Raw genomic sequence first — 22,925 nt, forward strand, 5'->3', positions numbered from 1 at the left:
TTCATTAGGTATAATAAAAATGTAAACACTGATTTTCGGGAAATGGTTTGGAAAAGCCGAGGTCATATTTATCAATTTTCTCATTATGTCGTTGTTTGTTTCTCTGTGAAACAGTAAGTATTATAACATGTATTTGGTATTTTTTACAGGGCGAATATTAACGGAGATTTTTTTTATTGATAGTATTATATTAACTTATGTAATATCCGAATAATTGTAGCCTAGAAAATGTAAATATCAGAAAATAGGAATCGCAAGACCGTGGCTCAGTGACTGCCTATAGTAATGCAGAAAAGTTCAATCCCACGAAATATTGGAACAGGGGAGGGGGTTAATCCTTGGTTCCTCTGATTCCTACCCCCGTGTGGTGCAGTGGAGATGAATCTCAGACGGGGCGGGATGGAGGGTGGGAGTGTGCATGGGATGGCAGTCCCACAAGTGATACAACCCCCCCCCCCCCCCACACACACATATTTATATTAAACATCTATATATAAATATGTCACAATACATACAAATCTGAAATAGTTTTATATCACAGAATTGAAAACCAATATTTGACCATGCAGAGACGTATTAAATACTATTAATTAAAAAACATCATGTTATTAATTTATTTATCTGATTTGACTCAGAAATAGACATAAATGTATATATATTAAATAATTATAATTATATAATAATAATAATAATATAATAATTATAATTATATATTAAAAATTACATGGTGGCGAAAACTGCATGGTACTTGGCAAAAATTGTATAGTTATCGTTATAGTAAGATTGTTCAATAACAAAACCCCAGCTGGTGGTTATAAGATCCCGGGGGTCACTCTGGTGTTTCAAAATACCTGGGGGGATAAACCTTTTATGATTATAAAAAGTATAAATTATCATTGCTAGTCTGTGGTTTGCAATCGATCCACTTGTTTAAACAAATTGGAAACCCCTAAAATTGGCTTTTAACAATTTTTTAAGAAAAATATTTCTGAATTTATTAAAAAATGTACAACAAAATAGAGATGAATATTCGCTTTTATTTGAATGCATATTTTAAGCCTGTAGAAAAGATATGTAATTTGTTTCAGGAGTTAAGAATATCAATCAAAGACATGGAAATGGCTACAAGTGAATCCCAATCTCGTCCTGATGTGATTAGCTACTGTTTGGCAAATCCTAGATTCCTAGAACGATGGCAGAACATATTCAAACTCGGCGACCAGCACATGAGAGATGCACGTTTAAATTGCCAAGATCTCTTTCTTTCTAAAAATTGGTAATTTTTTTGTTTCTTGTAGACTAATTTAGATCACATTATATATCTATCATCCATTTTTTGTCAGTGATACACAGACAAATTAATCGCATTTTTCAATGTGATAAAACAATCGTCAAGTCTAAAAGAAATTGTTATAAGTATTCAATTATGCATATGCCAGTGAATTTTGATAAACTTCAGGGAGAGTCTGGAGCAGTTTGTCCTTGAAAATGATGAGAATGACCCGAAAAATGATGAAGTCTATAAATGCATGTACAGGATGATCCTTGATCACTTTAATGAGATGGAGCACGAGGAGGCGGACCAAAAACAGCGACTCTCTCAGAGAGTGGTGTATGACAACCTTAAGGTAATACAGAGATCAAGGCCATCTTCATGGTAACAAAAACCATCATCATATGCAAACAAATCTTTGTTTTTTAATACACGAACGAGTCATGGGCTTCATGTAATAATGATATTATGTAATATGCTGGTGATGTGTGAGTTTACTTCTTGAAGTTGCCTACTAAAATCTCCATTACATGTGCTTAGTACCAAAAGAACAGTATACAGTTGTTGACTAGGGATCAAGAGCAACAGTTTTATGTCGGACTGGCACGCAAACTGTTGCCCAAGGCCGAAGGCAACAGTTTGCGAGCCAGTCCGACAGATCAACTATTGCCCGAGACACAGTCAACAACTGTTTTGTTATACCCCTTCTAATCAATAACTCGTTTTTGCGAAATTTGACGTCACCAGTCAACAGTCAATTTTAACAGTTCCAATCCAACATTTCCAGTCCAACAGTCAAAATGCTGGACTTTTTTCATATAGAGTTATATAGTAACTGTTTTACAGGGGTATAACAATAGAGGCTTTTTTATGATCTCGGACAACCGCAGCAATGTTCGATAACAATAAATTATCAGGAATTTTTTTATTCATACCATAAATCTGCCTTTTATATAGAGTCAGACAAATTTAATTAGTCTTGTACAGTTAATATTATACCCAACTATTCATCAGACTACTTGGCTTAGTGGATCCATGGAGAACTACTATTTAAAAGTTAAGGGGTTCGGGCCACCGATCCATAAGTAAAACCTTTTTCTTCTACTATAATTTGATCTCAACTTGCATATTTATTCCATTTTATCTATCGCGGCCAAAATTGCAATACATGTAACTTCATAAAATGCATGGGTACCATCTAAAATTTCCTTTCTCTTTTATTTCATTTATAAAGTTTGAAGGATAAATAACATTTTTATGATGAAAAAATACTTAAATGGCTGAGGATTGGAAAACCTTAAGTGTGTGACATTTATTTAGCCTTCTAAAGAGCATGAAGAGGATTAACTAAAAAAAGCATTTACGAATATATGTGATGAATGTTTAATGCATGACATTGTATAGGCATACACAAGAAGCAAAAATATCAGTGAAATCTTGTTTAACAGAATAGTTATGAAGAAAACCCCAAACCGTTCATAACCAGTTTGTGCCGATATCTGCAAGAGGAACAGAGCCTGCTGACACAGTTTATGATGGCAGAGGTACATTTCTGTAGATTTACCTGGTTATTTGTTCAAATAATTGCTTGTGCTAGTTTTTGGGTTTTTTTTAATGGTAAACAATTTATCTACACAATTAGTTTGCAATTAAGAATGTGTTAAAAGTTTGTGAAAATTCTGTTAGTTTTAAAGAAAAATTGTTACAATGCTGAAACTATGAAAGCAAAAAATGAGGAGTTACCAGGTTCAAGTACATATTATGCTTATAAAAGGATATATATGGTATATGATGTATGTTTTATCATTATTAAAATTTTGAAAATGCTTCACTCAGTCTTTTACTTACATGTATAAGAAGACATAAGTTAACAATCACATTTGATGTCAGTTATCCTACTACAATGATACATGTATCACGCCCCTTTTAATTTATACATAATTATGGTACCAAATGGGTAGATGAGTCAATCGTTTCAATGAAAAAATCAGGAACTGTCTTTTCTTTTCATATCCAATATTGACTGATCAGTCACCAAAAATATAGGACCTTATTAAGTAGAATGTTAAAACGGGGAATGATTCAATTATGAGTCTCAAGTAATATGTTTAATATTATAAAATATTATCTACCGATATTCATGTAATTGGTGGCTTTTTTTAACTTTGTATTGAATTTAGTTCAATTTGTAATCTATGAACATCTTGCAGGCAGAATCTATGGAAGTGAGCCCTGCTGATGACCAAGACCATATTCTTGCATGCATGGATGAAAGTAGCAAGGTGCCTTTTTTCTAAGATTCCCTCCTCCTCCCTAAAAAAACCATAAATTGAAATCAAAACTTAATTTTTTCATTGACATATTAATGATAAGTTAGTGTCTACCCCTGCATGATATCATTGATGAACTTTTGCACATTATTGCCTCATAAGAATAAATGCATGATTCCATGGAGTGGAATTTCTTAATTTACAGAAAGTCAAGAACTGTATTGAAAAATTAGAATCACTAGAAGATCAGCGAGCTGGTGAGTGAATGTTCTAAGTCTGTTTATTTGGATCAACACTTGCCTTTGGAATTACGGTAGAAGAAGGTTTTAGTGGGTTTTTTTGGCAGGATTGTTTTAATTGTCTTAATTGGAATAAAAGAGAGCAAATGACTTTTCTCCTGTCAGGTTTTGAACAATTTAGAAGTGGATCCAATGGAATAAATCTGTCTGAGCAGCAAAAGAAACTGATCAGATCCCAGCAGAGAAGAGATCAGTTGTTCACCGTAAGTATCGACGCATCTTTTGGTGGATCCTGATAAAAGACAACTGATTTCTGCATAAAAGGACTATATTTGATATGATCAAATATCTGCCCCTAAATTTAATCAATTTTTAAATACATGTAGTATCGTATAAAAATCATGTAGTATCGTATTAAAATCATATCTGCATGAATCATTGTACAGAGGATGCCTATCACTTTAATCTTGAATTTAGTCAGCACTGCTCATTCGCTGTTTGTCTGTGACGTCACCTAAGTGACTAAATTCCCGCAATTTTGCAAACAAATGAAATTATTCTCATTTTTGCTTTATATTTTGAATTCGGAATTATAGAGCGCAGGTCTGCTCAAGTACGATTTTAACATGTTTTTCTTCATATAATTTTGCACATTATACTAAAACATGGTACTTGAGCAAGCCTGCGCTCAATGTTTCCCAGTCTAAATACCATCGAAAAACACCTATATTTTGCTACAAAACATCAGTTTATCAAAATAAGACAATCTTCATGACGTCATTTCTACATTATGACGTCACTGTGGTAATAACAACTTACAATACAAACTTCTTTTTAATATGACTTCAACTATCTTCCACCTTATTTTTAAGGTTTTTTATAAAACATTAATTTTGGGGGCAAAAATCCATAATACCGCACTTAGTCCTTTGAGCATTTATCAATCTATAAAGTTGTCTTTTCTGAAGTTTTATACATGTACATGGTTTTCTTTTGTTCTTGTTAAAAAAATTCTTTATAACAACAGGAAATGGTAAGGCATGCATGCAATGTCAAAATTTTGATGATTTCAGATGATATTCTAATCAAAGTCGTTAAATAATTTGGATGTTTTATACATTGTATGTTTGTAATATCTCCAACAAGATTTCATTATTTATAAATATTTCCTGACTGTATACATTGTATATGTGCATGTGTTCTTTATACATGTACACAAAGTCAAGTTTTGCTTTACACTCAGTAACCTTACATAATTCAAATGGATGATTTAAATATCTTTTGAAAATCTTCACCAGGATTTAAAATGCCAGCTGCAAAAGATCGAGACCAAGGCTGAAGAGGCTGAAGCAATTCTTGAAAAGAAGATGTTGGCTTACAAGGAAAAGTTAAAATTATTCTATGTGGACTTAGTGGATCATAGGCCTCCAATACCTACAGAGGTGGAGAGAGGGTAAGCTGGTTTGTGGGGACATATTTTCGCTGGTTGTGTAATCAGGATTATGATTTTAATAAACATTAAACAAACGATTGTGTATAGGTTCATGGGGATGTAAATTCGTGGGCAAGGGTTACCCACGAAATCAATGAACATTGGCCCCCATGAACAATGATGAACCCACAGTAATCTCAAGTAATTTATTATCCACTATATACTGGGTATTGTAGGCCTTTTCTGTAAAGGTTCTTTATTTTGTTCAATATATTAAGAACTTAACACACGTACAAGCTATTGCTTTACATGACTACCTTGTTGTTGTTTTCAAATTTTATACTTAAACAAATAGTGATTTGAAATGTAACTTTCTTAATGCAAGAAATGTTTTCTTCTTAAAGAGGATCAAATAAAACAGAAAAATATTTCTCAAAAAAATATTTCTCAAAAAAATATATAAAGATACGTAGTATGTTTTTCCAGATATTCCCGGATTGGAGAAATATTGTACAATAATTTGCAATATGTTCTGCCCAAGCTAGAATCATTGGTAGGATCTCAAATGGTACAAAGCACTTCCTGTAGTCTAAGAAGCTGCTTTGAAAGGCTTCTTAAAAGGTGAGTTATTAATTTTCCCGCCTTTAGTTCACACTTTACTTTAACCTATTTAATACTTTGACTGAGATAACTTTAAAAAAGAATTGAGAAATATGTAACAATAAATTTCAAAGAAATTAACCATATATAAGAAAATTAACCATATATAAGAGTACCGTTACTGATTTTCGTTGACAGTTCGTTTGTTGTAACTGAACAGCAGAAGCATATAATAAAAGTTGAACTGGGATCCAAAAAACGTAACAAAGAGGCAGATGGCAATAAAGAGGAAGCGACCAATCAGAAGTTTCGATGTCCAAAGTTCTATGCTACTGTTCGGTACGAGAAACTTCTTAATAGTAATTTTAACATGACCTTGTTGCTACAAAGTCATCATTTTAAATCTTGCTTTTAATACAATCATATCACTCCTTTAGCCTTTTTAGCTCACCGAGACAAAGTCAAGGGGAGCTAATGCTATACCCTCGGCGTCGGCGGTGGCGTCGGCGTCCGGACCTGGTTAAAGTTTTTGTTGCAGGTCCTGTATCTAAGCTATTACTTGTCCTATCTTCACCAAACTTGCATGGATGATGCATCTGGACCTATTTATGGACTTGAAAGACTTGGATGCTGAATTTGGGTCCTAAATTTCAGATGCTGGAGGAGGTTAAGGTTGTTGGACCAGGTTAAAGTTTTTGTTGCAGGTGCCCTTTGATAGCAATATCTTAGTTATTGCTGGTCCTTACTTCACCAAACTTGCATGGATGGTGTGTCTTATGAGGCTTAAGTGCTGAATCTGAGCAATAGGTTTCGGATGCTGGAGGAGGTTAACGTTTTTGGAGCAGGTTAAAGTTTTTGTTGCAGGTGCCCATTGATAGCAATATCTAAGTTACTACTGGTCCTAACTTCACCAAACTTGTATGGATGATGCGTCTTATGATACTGATGCACCTGACAAGCTTGAATGCTGAATCTGAGCCATAGGTTTCGGATGCTGGAAGAGGTTAAGGTTTTTAGAGCTGGTTAAAGTTTTTGTTGCAGGTGCCCTCTGATGATGATATCTTAGTTATTGCTTGTCCTTACTTCACCAGACTTCCATGGATGGTGCTTCTTATGATACTGATGCACCTGACAGGCTTGATTGCTGAGTCTGAGCCATAGGTTTCGGATGCTGGATAAAGTTAAGTTTTTTGGAACAGGTCACATGTTTAATAGATGATAGTATTTCAAACTTGCATAGTTGATTTAACTGTAATATGAATGAATCGCAGAGGTAGCTTCTGATGCAGAGCTTGATCTCCATTATCAAGGATGCTAAAAAATAAATCTTAGTTATTACAGGTCCTTACTTCACCAAACTTGAATGGATGGTGTGTCTTATGATACAGATGCACCTGACAGGCATGGATGCTGAATCTGAGCCATAGGTTGCGGATGCTGGAGAAAGTTAAGGTTTTAATTGCTAGTGCCCTCTGATTATGATATCTTAGTTATTACTGGTCCAAACTTCACCAAACTTGCATGGATGATGCGTCTTATGATACCAATGCACCTTGAATGCTGAATCTGAGCCATAGGTTTCGGATGCTGGATGAGGTTTAGTTTTTTAGAACAGGTCACATGTTTTATAGATGATAGCTTGCAAAGTTGATTTAACTTTATTATAAATTAAACGCAGAGGTTGCTTCAGATTTCAGTATTTAACATGAAAGTATAACAATATATAATATTGTATCATACGATATTGTATGATATGATATTGGTTTATATGATATATTATCTTGTTATACTTTCATGTTAAATACTGAAATCTGATTGGTTAAGACGCAGTTAATAATATTTATTGTTATACTTTCATGTTAAATACTGAAATCTGATTGGTTAAGACGCAGTTAATAATATTTACTATTACCCTCAGCGTTAGCAACGCACTTGGCAACGGGTAATATTAAAAAATATTACATGCGCGAAAATTATGCGCGTACGGTTCGCTGTAGAATTCACGTTATTCCTATATAAAAGCAGTAAAATTTTCTTAAAAATTTTAAAAAAGACATTCAGTATAACAAAATAAATAGTGCCTGTTTGGGAGGATAACAGTTGAAATTGACACCCCTCGAAAACCATTGTCAACCTCCGCTTCGCGTCGGTTGACAATGGTTTTCTCGGGGTGTCAATTTCAACTGTTACCCTCCCAAACAGGCACTATTTATATACTATTACCCTCAGCGTTAGCAACGCACTTGGCAACGGGTAACATTAAAAAATGTTACATGCGCGAAAATTATGTGCGTACGGTTCGCTGTAGAATTAACGTTATTCCTATATAAAAGCAGTAAAATTTTCTTAAAAATTTTAAAAAAGACATTCAGTATAACAAAATAAATAGTGCCTGTTTGGGAGGATAACAGTTGAAATTGACACCCTTCGAAAACCATTGTCAACCTCCGCTTCGCGTCGGTTGACAATGGTTTTCTCGGCGTGTCAATTTCAACTGTTACCCTCCCAAACAGGCACTATTTATATATTATCACATAATATTGTATCATTTGATAAGATACAATGTTGGAATCAAATTATATTGTATTATATGATATAATATCATATTATGTATCAAATATGTTTCAGTGTCATACAATACAATATCATACTATATTATACAATATAATATCATGTTTCAATGTTATGATGTATTATGATAATCAGGGTTGTCTCTAAGCCCCGGAGGCTGGGAATTCCCCCGCCTAAAGTGACGTAATTACCCGGCTATTATTGCATTTCAAACACAATCTAGCTATAAGCTAGACCCCCAGAACCCCTTCTACTTTTTTATTTCTCCCTTCTACTTCAATTTTTAGAGACGACCCTGTGTATTATGTAATATGATATTGTAATATAATAATATATTGTATTATATTTTATGATATTGTATTATGTGATCAAATACAATAAGGTATAACACAATACAATGTCATATCATACGTTACAATATCATATCTCATTATTGTTTATTACAGTATTTAATTGTATTATATGATATATATTATAAATATGACGTGATGCAATATTTAATTTTATATCATTGTATTGATTAACATATGAACATATGATTATCATAAAAAAAAATTATCAGATGATATACGATATTTTGTCAAAACAGAATCCATGAATATCCAAGATCATAAAGTATGATTTTCGTATAAAATGATAAAGGTGGTCTTATGAAGGTGATGTCTCATAAGGGTGATGCTCCGTCTCAGTGAGCTTAGTAATCTATGATTACCTATGTTTCAAATATGTTGTCATTCAGATTTTAAGTTGCTGGTCATTTCAATACATCTGCTTACATACCTTCCTAAAAAAATTTGTAAAATAACATTGTTTTGAAATTGTACTTAGCTCTTTCTATGTAAATTTTATCATATAAATGATGATAGTTTTAACCACTGTTATGATTAAAAGAAATTGCACAAGAAACAATTGCAATTCAAAGACAAAATTTATGTCAGATTAATATCGAGAAATCAGGTACCGGTAAATGGAAATATTTTGTAAAAAATTCAAGAATTTTAATTCCCTCAAATTCAAATTTATTTTGAAAGGTTTACATGTGATTCTTTAGCTATTACCCATATTTGTTTTTATGTCACAGTATACTAAACAGTAAATTTAACTTTGCAGACTTCTAGCTTGTGATAATATCGACTGCAAAGGAAAAGTGAAAGCGCAGTTTTGTAATGAGTCAGAAGTCAATGAAAAATTTCAGAGTGGTGAATGGGAAAGTCCATGTGAAATAAAGTTGAAGGCCAAAACAGATGAATCACCATTTGAAAAGAAAGCTTTAGCCACTTTTAAAAAACTGGAGATAGAAAACTTTGAACGGAAGCAAGATATCCAAGTTTGCGAGGATAAATTTAGGATTGTTTTCACCACTAGAGTCAGAATCACTGACCAAGACTCTCTTGTATCGGTATGAATTTTTATTCTTTTTTTTAAATTTAAATCAGTAATCAGACTTTGAATAGTTTTAAAGTACCTCGATCACTATATACATTAAGCTTAAAGTCACTACGTCACAAGATGGTGTTGGAAATGTTTTGTTAAATTATTTGTCTTAAATTAATCAATTTGGTAGAATAATGCAGACCGCCTGGGGATTTCGATCGTCATATTTTTTGAATCATATTTTTGTATTCATAATTTTTTATCCAAAATTGCATATTTTTTTCACATTTTTGACTTGCATGTACATGTATAATATACTTGTAATGCATAATGATATCTATCATATTCAAGTTATCTTCTGTTGATTTGAGAAACTATTTAAAGGTGTAGTTAGCCACCTTAGGAATAACAAAGACATGATTAATGTAAGTATCTACCAATGTACATGTATATTTCAGACAATTTCTCTGCCCATTGTGGTAACAACAGGAGCCAGTCAGAGCTGTAATGTACATGGCTCTCTCCTTTGGCAGTGCTTCAGCACCAATGATGCTGTAAGTGTTACATGCATACTGGTATGTTAAGGAGGGTTAATGGTCAATATAATAACCATCATAATGACTGATATATATTTAAAATTTTACAGGTTTTTTTTTAGCCATAAATTTATTATTTTGTAATTTCCTTTATATAATTTTACTTTCTCCTCCTTCTAAAGGAGATAAATAATTATGTATATATATATATATATGTCTGAACATGGCCCTAGTCATCCAGCCCTCTTAATATTTTTCTTCTCACAGCCTCTCAAAATTTATGAATAAAGAGAAGGAGGTTGCAACAGAAGGGCATAATATCGATCTGTTGCACTTAAGATATATATATACATGTAATTAGAACATAACCCACTTTTTCATCCAATCAGCATGCCGTCGCTTAATATTCTATTAAGAGATGTTTTTCATTGTTAAGAATTTCTCTAAGTTTACAGCAACATCACATTTTCAATTGACAGCTTAGAGAGTCGTAAACAATAGAGTATAATATTTGATTGGCGCAGAACTTTTGATCAGCCAATGAAAAAGTGGGTTATATTCTAAGAAAGTTAGATCATATAAATTAAAATTTAATTTAGACGGTCGGTTGCATTTCTCCCTCTTCCCCTTCTTAATTGCATAAATTTTACTTAGTATGATCTCACTATTACATATACCACCTATTGTTACCACCATTTGTTAGAAATTATATACTGTACTAGCAAGAATGTATTTGCTTTGAAACAGCAAGCTATGCAATTCCTTTAAATAATGAATAAGGGATCATTCTTTGAGTATTATGAGGTTATAATTTTGGTCGGGGCGTGATCAAATCCAATAAAGCCCGAAGGGTTTTATGATAGATTTGATCACACCCCGACCGAAATTATCATCTCATAATATTCAAAGAATGATTCCTTATTACTTATATTTATAAAATTTTAAGCCATCGTACCATTATATATTTAAATGATAGATAAGCAAACCCCGCTGGCGCCTCGACTTGGCATCATTTTTACTATGGGTTATATAATACAAAATCGATACATAGTGTTATCACAGGCGAAGACACTGGGAAATGTAAATATGTAAAATTATGCAACTAGAAACAGGAAGCCTTGGTGGTATGAATTCAAACATTTCTTTTCTTTGTATACAGTTTCAGTTGCCAATAGAATCTGCAAGCTCCTTGAAGTGGCACATTGTGTTTGACATGTTGAATGCAAAAATGCGGACTTTAGGAGGAAGGGACCTATGTAATGATGAGAAAGATCATCTGGGGAGCAGGCTCATGCAGGGTATATCTTTATTTTAAAGCTGACTGCTGATCATCAAATTGTTATCTGTTGTAAAATTTTTACCGCAATGACTTGTGTCATCTTCGCTAGCCAAGGGTTTCTGATCCGCACCGCTTCTCACGAACGTGAGAAGCGGTGCGGATCAGAAACCCTTGGCTAGCGAAGATGTGACTTGTGTATGCTACAAGCGGATATTTATTTAAAATGCTGGTAATTAACAGTATTTTTAAAGCTAAGTTTATTCATCAATTTCAGAGGAAAATCCAATACCAGATGAGATGGACATTCCCTTCAGGAGATTCTGTGTGGTATGGTCTTATTTTGTGTTGTATGGTCTTATTGTGTGTTGTATGGTGTTATTGTGTGTTGTATGGTCTTATTCTGTGTTGTATAGTCTTATTCATTTCTGTGTAAAATGTTTGTTAAGTACAATAAAATACAGTGTTTGAAAATACGCTTATAATGAATTGACACTAACAGCAAACAAAGGCAATTTTATTCTCCTTAGTCTTAAAACCTTAATTATGGTAACTAATGGATCCATGTTACAAATGACAATTATAAAGAACCAAAATTTTTGTCCAATGTGATTTTTTTTTACTGTGTTTTGCATATGTAAATGACAGTGTAAAATAGAAGATTTTTCGTTGTCACGATGTTCTATAAATGTTATTTTTAGGACAAAATGATGGACATAAAAGAAGGAGATGACAAGAAGAAATCGGCCACGTTTTGGATGTGGTTCCTGGCCGTTTTTAATCTTACCAAATCTCATCTCCAGGATTACTGGAATAATGAGTATGTATGACATATTTCAAGATCATGTATATTTAATTTTATGTTGTGGTTATTTAATAAATCAAATACAAATTTGAGCAATGATGAACTATCTTATTTTAATTTTATTTTTTATAAAATAAGTATGAAGTGAAATTTTCGGCAGAGCTCATTATATCTGAATTCTAGATATACTATAAATTTCTTAGTTAACACAAGTATTTATTTTCAACAACTCTGTCCTTTTGAAACAAATTGCAAGAATTTAAAATTGGAAGCGTCAAACTCATGTACATTGTAGCTAACAACTGTCGTAAAAATAAAACTGAGGTTTTAAAATTGGCAAGGCCCACGAATATACTTTTCACAATTTTACATGGATTAATTTGTCTTCTTTAATTAAGAATTTACAGACATCTAAAATGAATCTTCTTTATTCTCCCTCACTACGATTGTCTGAATATAAAACAATAAAGTGCTAAATGAGTAAGACCAACAAGTACTACATTGATACGCTACTCGCTAGCGTTATTTTATTTACGCAAAAAACACATAGCAACAACCATCTGTCAGCACATTCCATATCATCTGCCTTTTTATACCTTACTTACTTAAATCACAACTAGCGAGTGAGCTTAAAGTGCCACGCCACCGCATGGTCCTACTATTTATATTACCTTATCACACGACCCCAAACCTATTCGAGTACGTATGAAAACCCATAAAAGCACATAATTTTAATTAATTTCTATTGTTATACCAGAAGAGCTTTCTATTAATAAAGATAATACATGTACTTATATTTGAATGGGAAAAAAATGAATAGGGTACTCAATAAAAGACTTTAAAACCAGAAAGTTATTAAATATTTACTACTGGTCAAAATGCAGAAAATTAATATTGCTGAGTTTAATGAACTGAAAAGGAATAATAAATGATATAGAGTCAAATTTAGCTCCCATGATTTAATATATTTTAAAGTATTTCAGGTATATCAAATTGTCTTGTTATTTTGTAGAAGACTTGGTATTAAATATATTTTTCATCTACCGTATTGATCTCATTTTATTTCATTTGTTGGCAGTATACTGTAAACCAACTTTTATTCGTGTGCGAGAAATTTTCACGAGGCTAGCGAGAGCCTTGTCGTCGTGAATATTTCTCGCCGCGAAACAATCCTTTGTCTATAGTATTTATAACAATACAGGTCTTGATAAGGCTTGGTCGCGAACATTAGTCGTCGCGAACCAGTTTATGTGCAGTTAATCGCGAAATAAAGACACCAAAAATTGGTTTACAGTATATGATGTCAGAAATTATGCTATATGTAAAATTAAATCAAAATCAGTCAAATATGTACAGCAAAACTCGGTTATAACGAAGTCACTGGGACCTAAGAAATTACTTCGCTATATCCGTAATTCGTTATAACCGTATAAGAAATTCATTATATTTACATAGCTGGGGATCCAAGATGACTTCCCTATATCCGTCAATTCGCAATATCTGTGTTCGTACTAAACGAGTTTTACTGTATTTGCATTTTCTCATATTTTTTTTTTCGAATGGGAAATATAGAGCACTGCAGCTTTGAACAAAAAAAAGCTTTCTGTCAGTTATTAGTTTTGGATGGATAAAAAAATTTTGTTAGTTCAAGCCTGCACTCAATGTTTGCTGAAAGAAAACTTACCTAATGCAAAAATGGTGGGAAAAGGATGACCTCATATTTATTTATGAGGGCATTTGGATCAAAATAAAAATTTTATAAAAACTTCACGTAGTTACGTGCAACGAAAACATATTAGTTTTAGATTAGTAAAAATATGATGTTCATTTTAGGAGGCCATTTAGGCTCTTTAAATTCCTAGTAAATATATATTGTAAACTTAATTTTTGTTTACAATGTGCATGATTTTGGACTTTGAAAGTTAAAATGTTCTTCAAATCGAATGTTTTCTAATGGAGCAAAATTTACAGATCCACTCTAAGACTGTAAATTATTCAGTTTTTATTTATCAATGATCATTTTTTTAAAAGTTTGATCTGTGGATTCATCAAGAAAGAGACAGCAGAGCAAAAACTGAGGAGCAATAACCACAACATGAAAGACTATACTTACCTGTTGAGGTTCTCTGATTCCGTCATCACAGATTGTCAAGGTCAAAACCTGTGTGGTGCCATCTCAGCTACTGTCATTACCAATAAGGGCAAAAAAGGTGAAAAATGTAAAAAAACAAAACAAAACAAACAAAAAAACAGTAATTGATCATGTGGCAGCCATTTTAACGAACATTAAATTTTACTGTAAAAAAAAAATGACGGTCAGGCAGAAATTCTAATATTTTTATCACAGGCAAATGGAAATTCCTGTCAACCGAACCCTTCAAAGCAGAAACTTTCAAGGTCAAGAAGAAGACTCTTGCCCAGTGTGTGAAAACCACGTATGTAAAAACCACGGACACCCCTGCACCTGATGGTAACAATGTTCAACTTTTGCAGTGGTTATACAAGTCTCCAACTTCTACTATCAGCACTGAGGAAGCATTTCAGACTTATTTCACTGGTAAGTATAGATAAAGAGACACTAATGAGAGTATAGCTTTGACAGTAAAGTATCTTTTTATTGATATATACATGTTATTACATTCACAAGGAATTATTTCTTTAGAAAAACTGCAACTAACAAAAACTGATTACAGAATCACAATTACCAGTTATATGGCTCGTAAATTAATTTGTCTGCGTTAGAAGTTGTTTGAGGTCAGTAGCTCCTGGTCCTTTCCACCCCCCCCCCCCCCCCCCCCCCCCCCAAAGAAATCATGTATTTTGATGCAATGCTTACTACCTTAATTCCTGGAGGATTCATCAAAGGAAGCATTTAAATGTTTAATTGCATTAGAGATGTTGAAATAACGTTACCTAGACATGCAATTTTTTTGTTTCAGAGAGCAAAAACAGGAAAGAAAATGAGAGATATAAGAAGATGGAGGAAATTCTAGTATTGTTTAAGTAAATAAACTTTCTTATTCTTTTCTTTCTTTAAAAATTTATATTTTTTAAACAAATTGTACATGTACCGGTACATGCATGTAAAAAAAACTTAGATACCAGACATTTACACGTGTGTCTACTTCTTAAATATATTTCACTGGTGAATTTGACTTGTATACCAGACAAAAGTACTTATCAATTTTCTTCAAAAGGATTTAAATGAGTCAATCATTGTGCATATGTTTGTTTGTTTTTTTTCAGTGATATGGATTTAGATGATGAATCATCTCCAGAGAGAAAAAGAGAAATAAAAAAAGCGGTTGGGCCATCAAAGAAACGAGAGGCCGCCAAAACCAGGTCTGGAGTCATTAAAGCTCAGCGTTTGTCTGAACAAGATCCTGTCATGCACTCTGAAGCCACACAAACCGATTCACCCATGTCGGTACCACCAGAATCTCCACAGACGTATAGTACCGGTATTCCTCAGACTGTCCTAGATCTAAATGAGGGCCAGTCACAAGGAAGCATGGGAGGTCAGCCTCTCGTTTCCACACAAGACACAATGGAAACATCTTCACTTAGCAGTGACCAGTCAATCAGCATTGAGGAGGAGAGTTTATCCAGTAGGCACCCAAATTTGTCAAGAATGCTTTCATCAAATGCCAACACTTTCTTAACAATTGATGAAGAAGCCCTGGGACAAACACTCTGGCTCCTTCAATCTGAACATGGATTTTCTGAGCTTCTTGCGTATCCTGAGCAGCAGACAGGCAACACTGATTTTGTGTACAGCAACGACCAGCAAATGAGCCCAGTTCCTTCTATGGATTCCACGCAACAGCCTAGTCCAGAAACTTCTATGTCTAGTCCAGCATATTCGGTTCAGTCATTACAGAGTACAGACAATAACCAGCACAATGGTACAATGGAATCCATTGTTTATGGTAAAGACTTCACCTTTCATGACTAACTTTTCTTAACAGTGGTCAGTTTTGATAAGCTATAATGTTTTTTTGTTAACAAACTATATAACTTTTAATGAAAATAGTATGCAAACAATATAACATTTTATAGAAAATTCCTAAAATATGAAATTTTGTGAATTTTTTTTGAAGAATTAATTTAATATTTTTTGTATATTTTCTGTAAAATATCAATAAAACATTTATTGTTTTATGACAATCATTAGATTTTCTTAAATTTTAACCTAACATGTTGTATTTGATGCATAATTTAATGAATTATGAGATCATGCTTCATTGTGTTAAAATTTGGCTGTTGAATTTTTAGACCATGTGAGCTGAAGCTCACTGTAGGAAAACAAACATATATACCAAGTTATAAATATTGTGGCCTCTTTAGAAAGTTCATAAGTTGTTTTAACTGTTCAAATTTAAAAAAAAGTTTGGTTTGACACAAATTTCTGAAAGGCTTGGTCTACCTTAAAAGGATAAGTTACTGTACAAGGTATCTTTACTCTGACCTCAATTTTTTTTTGAATATAGCCCCAGCTTCAACAACAACTGAAGAATCAATTGTACGAAAAGAGGATGAAAAATTAGCCAAAATGAAAGAAAAGATGTTGCTCTTTGAGAAGTTAAAGAGCAAGATTACCGGTAAAGGCGGAAGTTCAGAATCGTACGTGTCATCGTCGGGCTCACAAGCATTTTCCCCCCAATCTGCGACCACTCTGCAGTCCCCGCCACACTCAACTTGTCCTCTTGCAGCATCTCCGGCTGGGAGTATCCAGACTAACAGTGTTCAGTCTCCAAACTCCCAGTCTGTGTACTCCGAGGCCTCTTCTCCAGCGGGGAGTGTTGCATCATCAGTCGTTGAACCAATATTGAATGATCCAGCCAGCATGAATGATCTCATTCAAAACTTACACAATGTTTTTGAAGAGATAAATAATGCTTCTTTCCTGAACTCTGGGAGTAGAGTTCCTGCCTAAGGTATGTGATTATCAGAGGGAGTGTTTATTATATATTTTTGAAATAATGAAGAATTACCCTCTTTAAAGCTTACCTGTGCTGAAGATTAAGACACACAGCCAGCTTTGCATTTGCGAACTGACCTCAAGTCATTTTGCTGAAATTTTCTTAGTTTCATAAAAATCATTATTTTAAATCCACCATGGAGAAAGCAAAATTTATTTTTTTCGAAGTATTTTAAATACAAAGATCATTTTAAATGAAAGGAAAAGTGAGCAAGCTCACATATCCCATGCTGCCCCAGTACCTGACATTGCTATATACTGTAAACCAACTTTTATTCGCGGCGACTTTATTTCACGATCAACTGTCGATAAACTGGTTCACGATGACAAATGTTTACAACCAAGCCTAATCCAGACCTGTATTGATATAAAAACTATAGACTGACAAAGGATTGATTCGCGGCGAGAAATATTCAAGACGACAAGGCTCACACTAAGCTCGCGAATATTTCTCCCACGCAAATAAAAGTTGGTTTACAGTACATTGTACAAGTAAAATGAATTGTAGTGTACGCATTGAATTCACAAAATAATTTTAATGGCTGCAATTAAAACACTTATATGCAACTTGTTGTGTGGGGTATAAAAATCCATGCTGCTGTTCATAAACAAATGTTCACCTTCAGGTGATTGGGAGATTTCCTCCCATTGTATTTGATATAGTAAAGCTACCAGTAGTTAGCAATGTACTCAAGTTCAGACATGGTCACTCAGGTGAGTGATGTGGCCCATGGGCCTCTTTCACCTATTCAATATTAAATCAATTAAAAATGATAGTTACTACTTATGAAATGTTTACATATCTTGGAAGATTTAGCTTTGAAATACATGATGAGAGTGTATAAAGGGTACATTTATTAAATGAGGGAAATATCATAATGTTGTACATGGATTTATTTGAAATTAGATTCCTCACTACCTCAACATAATAAGACGACTTATCTTTTACAGAGTGACATGCTATTTAGCTGATGCAGGCGGACTCTGTTGAAAGGTAAAAAAAAAAATGCAATATTGCTTTTAAATAAATGATTTTGTTGTTTGAGCTTAAAAAATCTCCTTTGTACAACAAATATAAGAAAGATGGTTATAATGCCTTTGTTTATAAAATGATTGTATTTTACAGATAAAACCTGTTCAGAAACTGGATATAGTCATCAGCTGCGTGCAAGATTTTGCGTTTTGGTAGATTTATCACCTTGCTGAAAAATTTGCTGTCCATTTCTTCATAAAGCTTGCAGATCTTCATTATTTTGCAATTCACCTGTTCAAAAATCTAAATCATCTAACAGTTATACTGCGCTAACATTTTCATCTGTTTTTTCAACAATTTTTAACAAGGCTTCTTTGGGAAAGTTTAGCTAAAGATTCTCTTACAATGTGAAATGAAATATTTCAAGAAGATTAAAAAACCATCTCTCTAACACTTATAGAAATTTCAAAGAACATACTTTTTTAAGGGAAGTTTTTTTTCTAAACTGATTGTAGGGTCAATTACTCTTATGATGAGAAATTTTAATATTTCAAGGTGTTTGAAAAACCATCTCCCAATTAGCACTGTATACTGTAAACATATTACATTTGGCTGTGTATTCTATTTTATAGCGTTTTCGGCATCCACTAAATCAAGTACATTGCCAAATGTAAAATATATAAGTAGATATATAGGTACATTCAGAAATGCACTAAATCAAATCCACGCCAACTTGTTGAAAAATCATACTCCGCCAAGTATCGTACATGCTAAATATACCGGTAATACGTTAAGTTAATGCATGGCATTTAGCGATGTTCTTGATTTAACGGAAGTCGCATTCCGCCAAAACCGCTAAATAGAATTCACAGCCAAATGTAGTATGTTTACATTAATTATGTATTATGTATAATTAAAATACTTTTCAAAACTTTTCTATTTTTATTCATTTTAATAAGATTGAGAAACAGACTATCAAGAGTTGTCTCAGTTGCAGAAAACAATGAATTTAGATTAATGGGTATAGTTTTTGCATGTACATGTATATTTGAGATTCCATTTATCCTCTTGATATACTGTTAACTTAACAGTATATCAAGAGGATAAATGGAATCTCAAATATACATGTACATGCAAAAACTATACCCATTAATCTAAATTACTGATATCTAATCACACAATGCATTGCGAAAATTTTTATTCATGTATCATGTTGTGAATATACAGTTGAACTTTGAAATCTCGAACACTGATATCAGGAATAAGATGGACATGTCAAATTGATTTATAAGTCCCAACCATTTATTTTAAAATATTTTACCCTTGATATCTTGAATACTCGGATATTTCAAAGTTTTTAAACAGTCCCATCTCGTTCAAGATTACGAAGTTTGACTATAATTCCAAGAAGGGTACCGGTATTATAATTTATTTATTATTCCTTTGTCCTATAAAAGTAACATGAGCACCCCCAAGCAGAGCATTCCTTAGCAAATGGAAATTTTTTGGAATCAAGTTAATTCATTTGTTAAATGTATTTTAGCTATTGTTACTTGGTACATAAAATTTAATTTGTATAAAGTACATAGAGTAATACTCATTAATGTCAAATGTATTGAGAAATTATTCGCAGATAACTTTAGAATTGAATATAGTTCAACATACTGTATATAGGGTTATTTTCGCCCCATGTTATTTTTGCCCTTCTTAACTTGCAAACGGTTTTGCCCCTTCTTGAATTCGCCCAGACATACATGTAGATGTAGATGTACATGTAGATGTGTTTAAAGAGAGATAATTTAGGACATTGGAATTCGCCCATGCAGTCTTAATTTAGCCACTGACCACAAGGATGAAAGGGGCAAAAATAAAACGGGGGCGAATATTTTCCTGTATACAGTAATACTATGCTTACATAGTATGCAGTAACCGGTAAGTTTAAGAGATCTAAGTACTGTAATAGGGTTTCCTTTCAATCTTGCTGCAAGCTTTTATACTAACATAATTAACACACCCACTTGATCAGCAATGTTATACCCCGATGCAAAGTGATAAAAAAGGTGTAAATTTACCTTAATTATTAAATCTGTAATTAAAATGTATAGTAACATTCAATGATATTAATTAACTGGAAATAATATTTCATTCTTGATATTATAAATGATTAATGGCATATAGATGATTTTTTTTTCAAGAGCTGGGCTCTCAAAAAACTAATAATTATGTACATTGTATACTAACACAGACAAAACAAAAATACTCAAAGTTTATATTTAATGGGCTAATTATAAATTAGCTGAACATGTAAATATACTTTTTTTTGTGGTTGGCATAATATTCTTAATGGCCGGGTTTTTTTGGTCATCCAAAGAAGTAGCTTGGTGCAGATATATACATTGTCCTGTGTGTTGTTACGAGGTTTCTGAAACAAAAGAAGTCTGAAAAATTGTTTTTTTTTCCCTCTCACTTGCCACTACCAAGTGAATGATAAAAACAACAGACCACAATCTGAGTTCATCAAGATCTGTATAAACAGACAAAGTACATGTATTACTGTTTTTTGTTGTTGTTTTTTTTTTTTGTTTCATTGGTTTGTTCAATCGTGCAGAATTTTCATTGGTGCACATTTTTGCTTGCAATATAATTATTTTATGATGAATGTTACATTTTAGTTCACTGCAATGACATGTGTTTGTTATATAGGCCAAATGTGATATATAGGCCCAATGCTGTAAACATTTACACTACTGTGTATGTATTCATATTATTTGATACCTGCTTTGCTTTCTGTTGTTAGACCATTTACCTTTATTTTTCTTCACCTGTAATTGGAATCATTGATAACATTACAGTTGCAACCATTTATAACTTTCTGTTGGTGCTGAATTATTGTTATAATTGCAAACCAGTAGATGTTGTTAAGAAAGTCCTATAGTATTCAGAATTTGACTTCAGCTGACGACATTTAATTTTGCGCCATATTTTGTATGGAGTGTTGTATGTGAACATTATGTGCTTACACTTTTACATTTACTTATCATGTTTGTTATTCAAAATATGGGGAAAAACCGAAGGAATTTTTTTTTTTCACGTAATGGGCAAAGCTCATAATCATTGTTGTCCATTATTTCAAAAAGCTTAATTTCATTTTGCAAGAAACGTTTACTTATGTTTGTTATTGAGGATAAGGAAAAAATAACCTGAAAAAATGCAATGGTCATGAAACAACCATTGTCCTTTATTCTTGAATTTTTTTTTTAATGTTGCAAGTCTGAAGACACTTGTTTGTTTTCAAAATCATTAACATATAAAAAAAAAACAAATGTTTGTCTGAAGCTTGTAGGCATGCAGTGTAGAATGATTAAAATTAATACACAAGTTTAATAAAAATGTCTCAAAATCTAATAATTCAATATCCTTTGTTAGAAAGCAACCTTTGTATTCACTTTCATTCAGACAGCTTAATTATATTGGAGCTACGGCATTCTTAAAATTTTCCTTTTGTTTTCAAGTGAATGTTCTATTTCTCTGATACCAACATATGTAACCAACGACTGTTTAAAATGAAAAAGACTTCAAAATAAATTTGCACAAACCATGATTTATTGTTCTTAATTTTTTTCCAGACAGTTTGAAGTTTCTTTTAACAAAAATGGAATCTGTCTTAATGAAATAAGTTACGATGCTAACAAAATCCAACATATTAACACATCCATAACTAAAATTGCATACACCCTGATCAGGTCAACAGCATGACGAGGTGTCCATTTTGGCAATAAGTGGTAGACCATGGGTCGGAGGCTTTCATTCAGCCAGACTGGGATTCTCCATTGTATGGAAGCAATGCTGTGACTGATCACCTCTTGTATGGCTTCCTGGACTGTTTTTTGGCATTGATCAGCTCAAGCTGTTTTAGACGGGCCTCCCTCTGAACCACGCTCAGCTGGCTGCTACCGGGCACAGCTTTCAGGTCCATGGATGGATTTCTGTCTTGCATTTTCTGCAACTTGGCCTCTATTGCTTGTATTTTGCTCTGAGGGCTGTATAAACATAAAAAGCATATTAATAAATAATATATGAAACATGAATACTTGCTGCCAGGAGAGATGAACAAGATGTGTGGATGTTTCTTGAAATTGGTTCTGTAGATGCTTTCGTTTAAGCATAGAATATGCAGTCATGTTGTCCCAAAAAGAAAATGCAAGCATAACAATAGAGGCATACAGAAATTAACGCAAGAAAAGGTTAGCAATCTCACTACCTGCAATAATGTAGCTCTTCTCGAATTTTTTTTTCTAGTAAACATCAGATAAAAAAATCAGAGAGGGCTACATTATTGCAGCTACAATCTCACATAGCCCACACCACCCTGTTACTTGACTCAAATGAACATCAAGGTATACATTTAACAGTTAAATATACAAAATAATTTGATATTAAAATGGCATAAAATCTGCAAAAAATCATCAGCTCAAAACTTCCTGCAAATATGAACATCTATTCCTTTGTCTTAAACAACAAACACATTCTACATTCAAGGGGGCTTAAATTCCCAGAAAAAAAATTGAAACAGAATTCCTGGTATATTAATACAT

At 33.0% G+C, this 22,925-nt stretch overlaps 2 protein-coding genes across 3 annotated transcripts in view; one reads left to right on the top strand and one right to left on the bottom strand.

The window, feature by feature from the left end:
- LOC128155150 (signal transducer and activator of transcription 1-alpha/beta-like) lies at positions 1-21,931 on the top strand. The gene is made up of 22 exons (XM_052816724.1): positions 1-113; positions 1,089-1,276; positions 1,460-1,628; positions 2,722-2,817; positions 3,484-3,555; positions 3,749-3,800; positions 3,948-4,045; positions 5,081-5,235; positions 5,701-5,835; positions 6,013-6,153; positions 9,496-9,784; positions 10,218-10,313; positions 11,455-11,593; positions 11,849-11,901; positions 12,273-12,391; positions 14,408-14,586; positions 14,724-14,933; positions 15,316-15,379; positions 15,623-16,305; positions 16,867-17,313; positions 18,309-18,351; positions 18,484-21,931. Exons 2-20 carry the CDS (start codon positions 1,113-1,115, stop codon positions 17,310-17,312), a joined length of 3,360 nt encoding a protein of 1,119 aa, XP_052672684.1. The 5' UTR covers positions 1-113; positions 1,089-1,112; the 3' UTR covers position 17,313; positions 18,309-18,351; positions 18,484-21,931.
- Positions 21,912-22,925, bottom strand: part of LOC128155156 (probable RNA-binding protein 18) — a 10,504-nt gene continuing 9,490 nt past the window's right edge. For both annotated transcript variants that reach the window (XM_052816730.1, XM_052816731.1), the window contains exon 6: positions 21,912-22,370. In XM_052816730.1, coding sequence (XP_052672690.1) covers positions 22,187-22,370 — 184 coding nt within the window. In that variant the 3' untranslated portion in view covers positions 21,912-22,186. The remainder of the gene's footprint in view (positions 22,371-22,925) is intronic.

This window comes from Crassostrea angulata, chromosome 7 (genome assembly GCF_025612915.1).
Source record: "Crassostrea angulata isolate pt1a10 chromosome 7, ASM2561291v2, whole genome shotgun sequence".
In the NCBI taxonomy this organism is placed as follows: domain Eukaryota; kingdom Metazoa; phylum Mollusca; class Bivalvia; order Ostreida; family Ostreidae; genus Magallana; species Magallana angulata.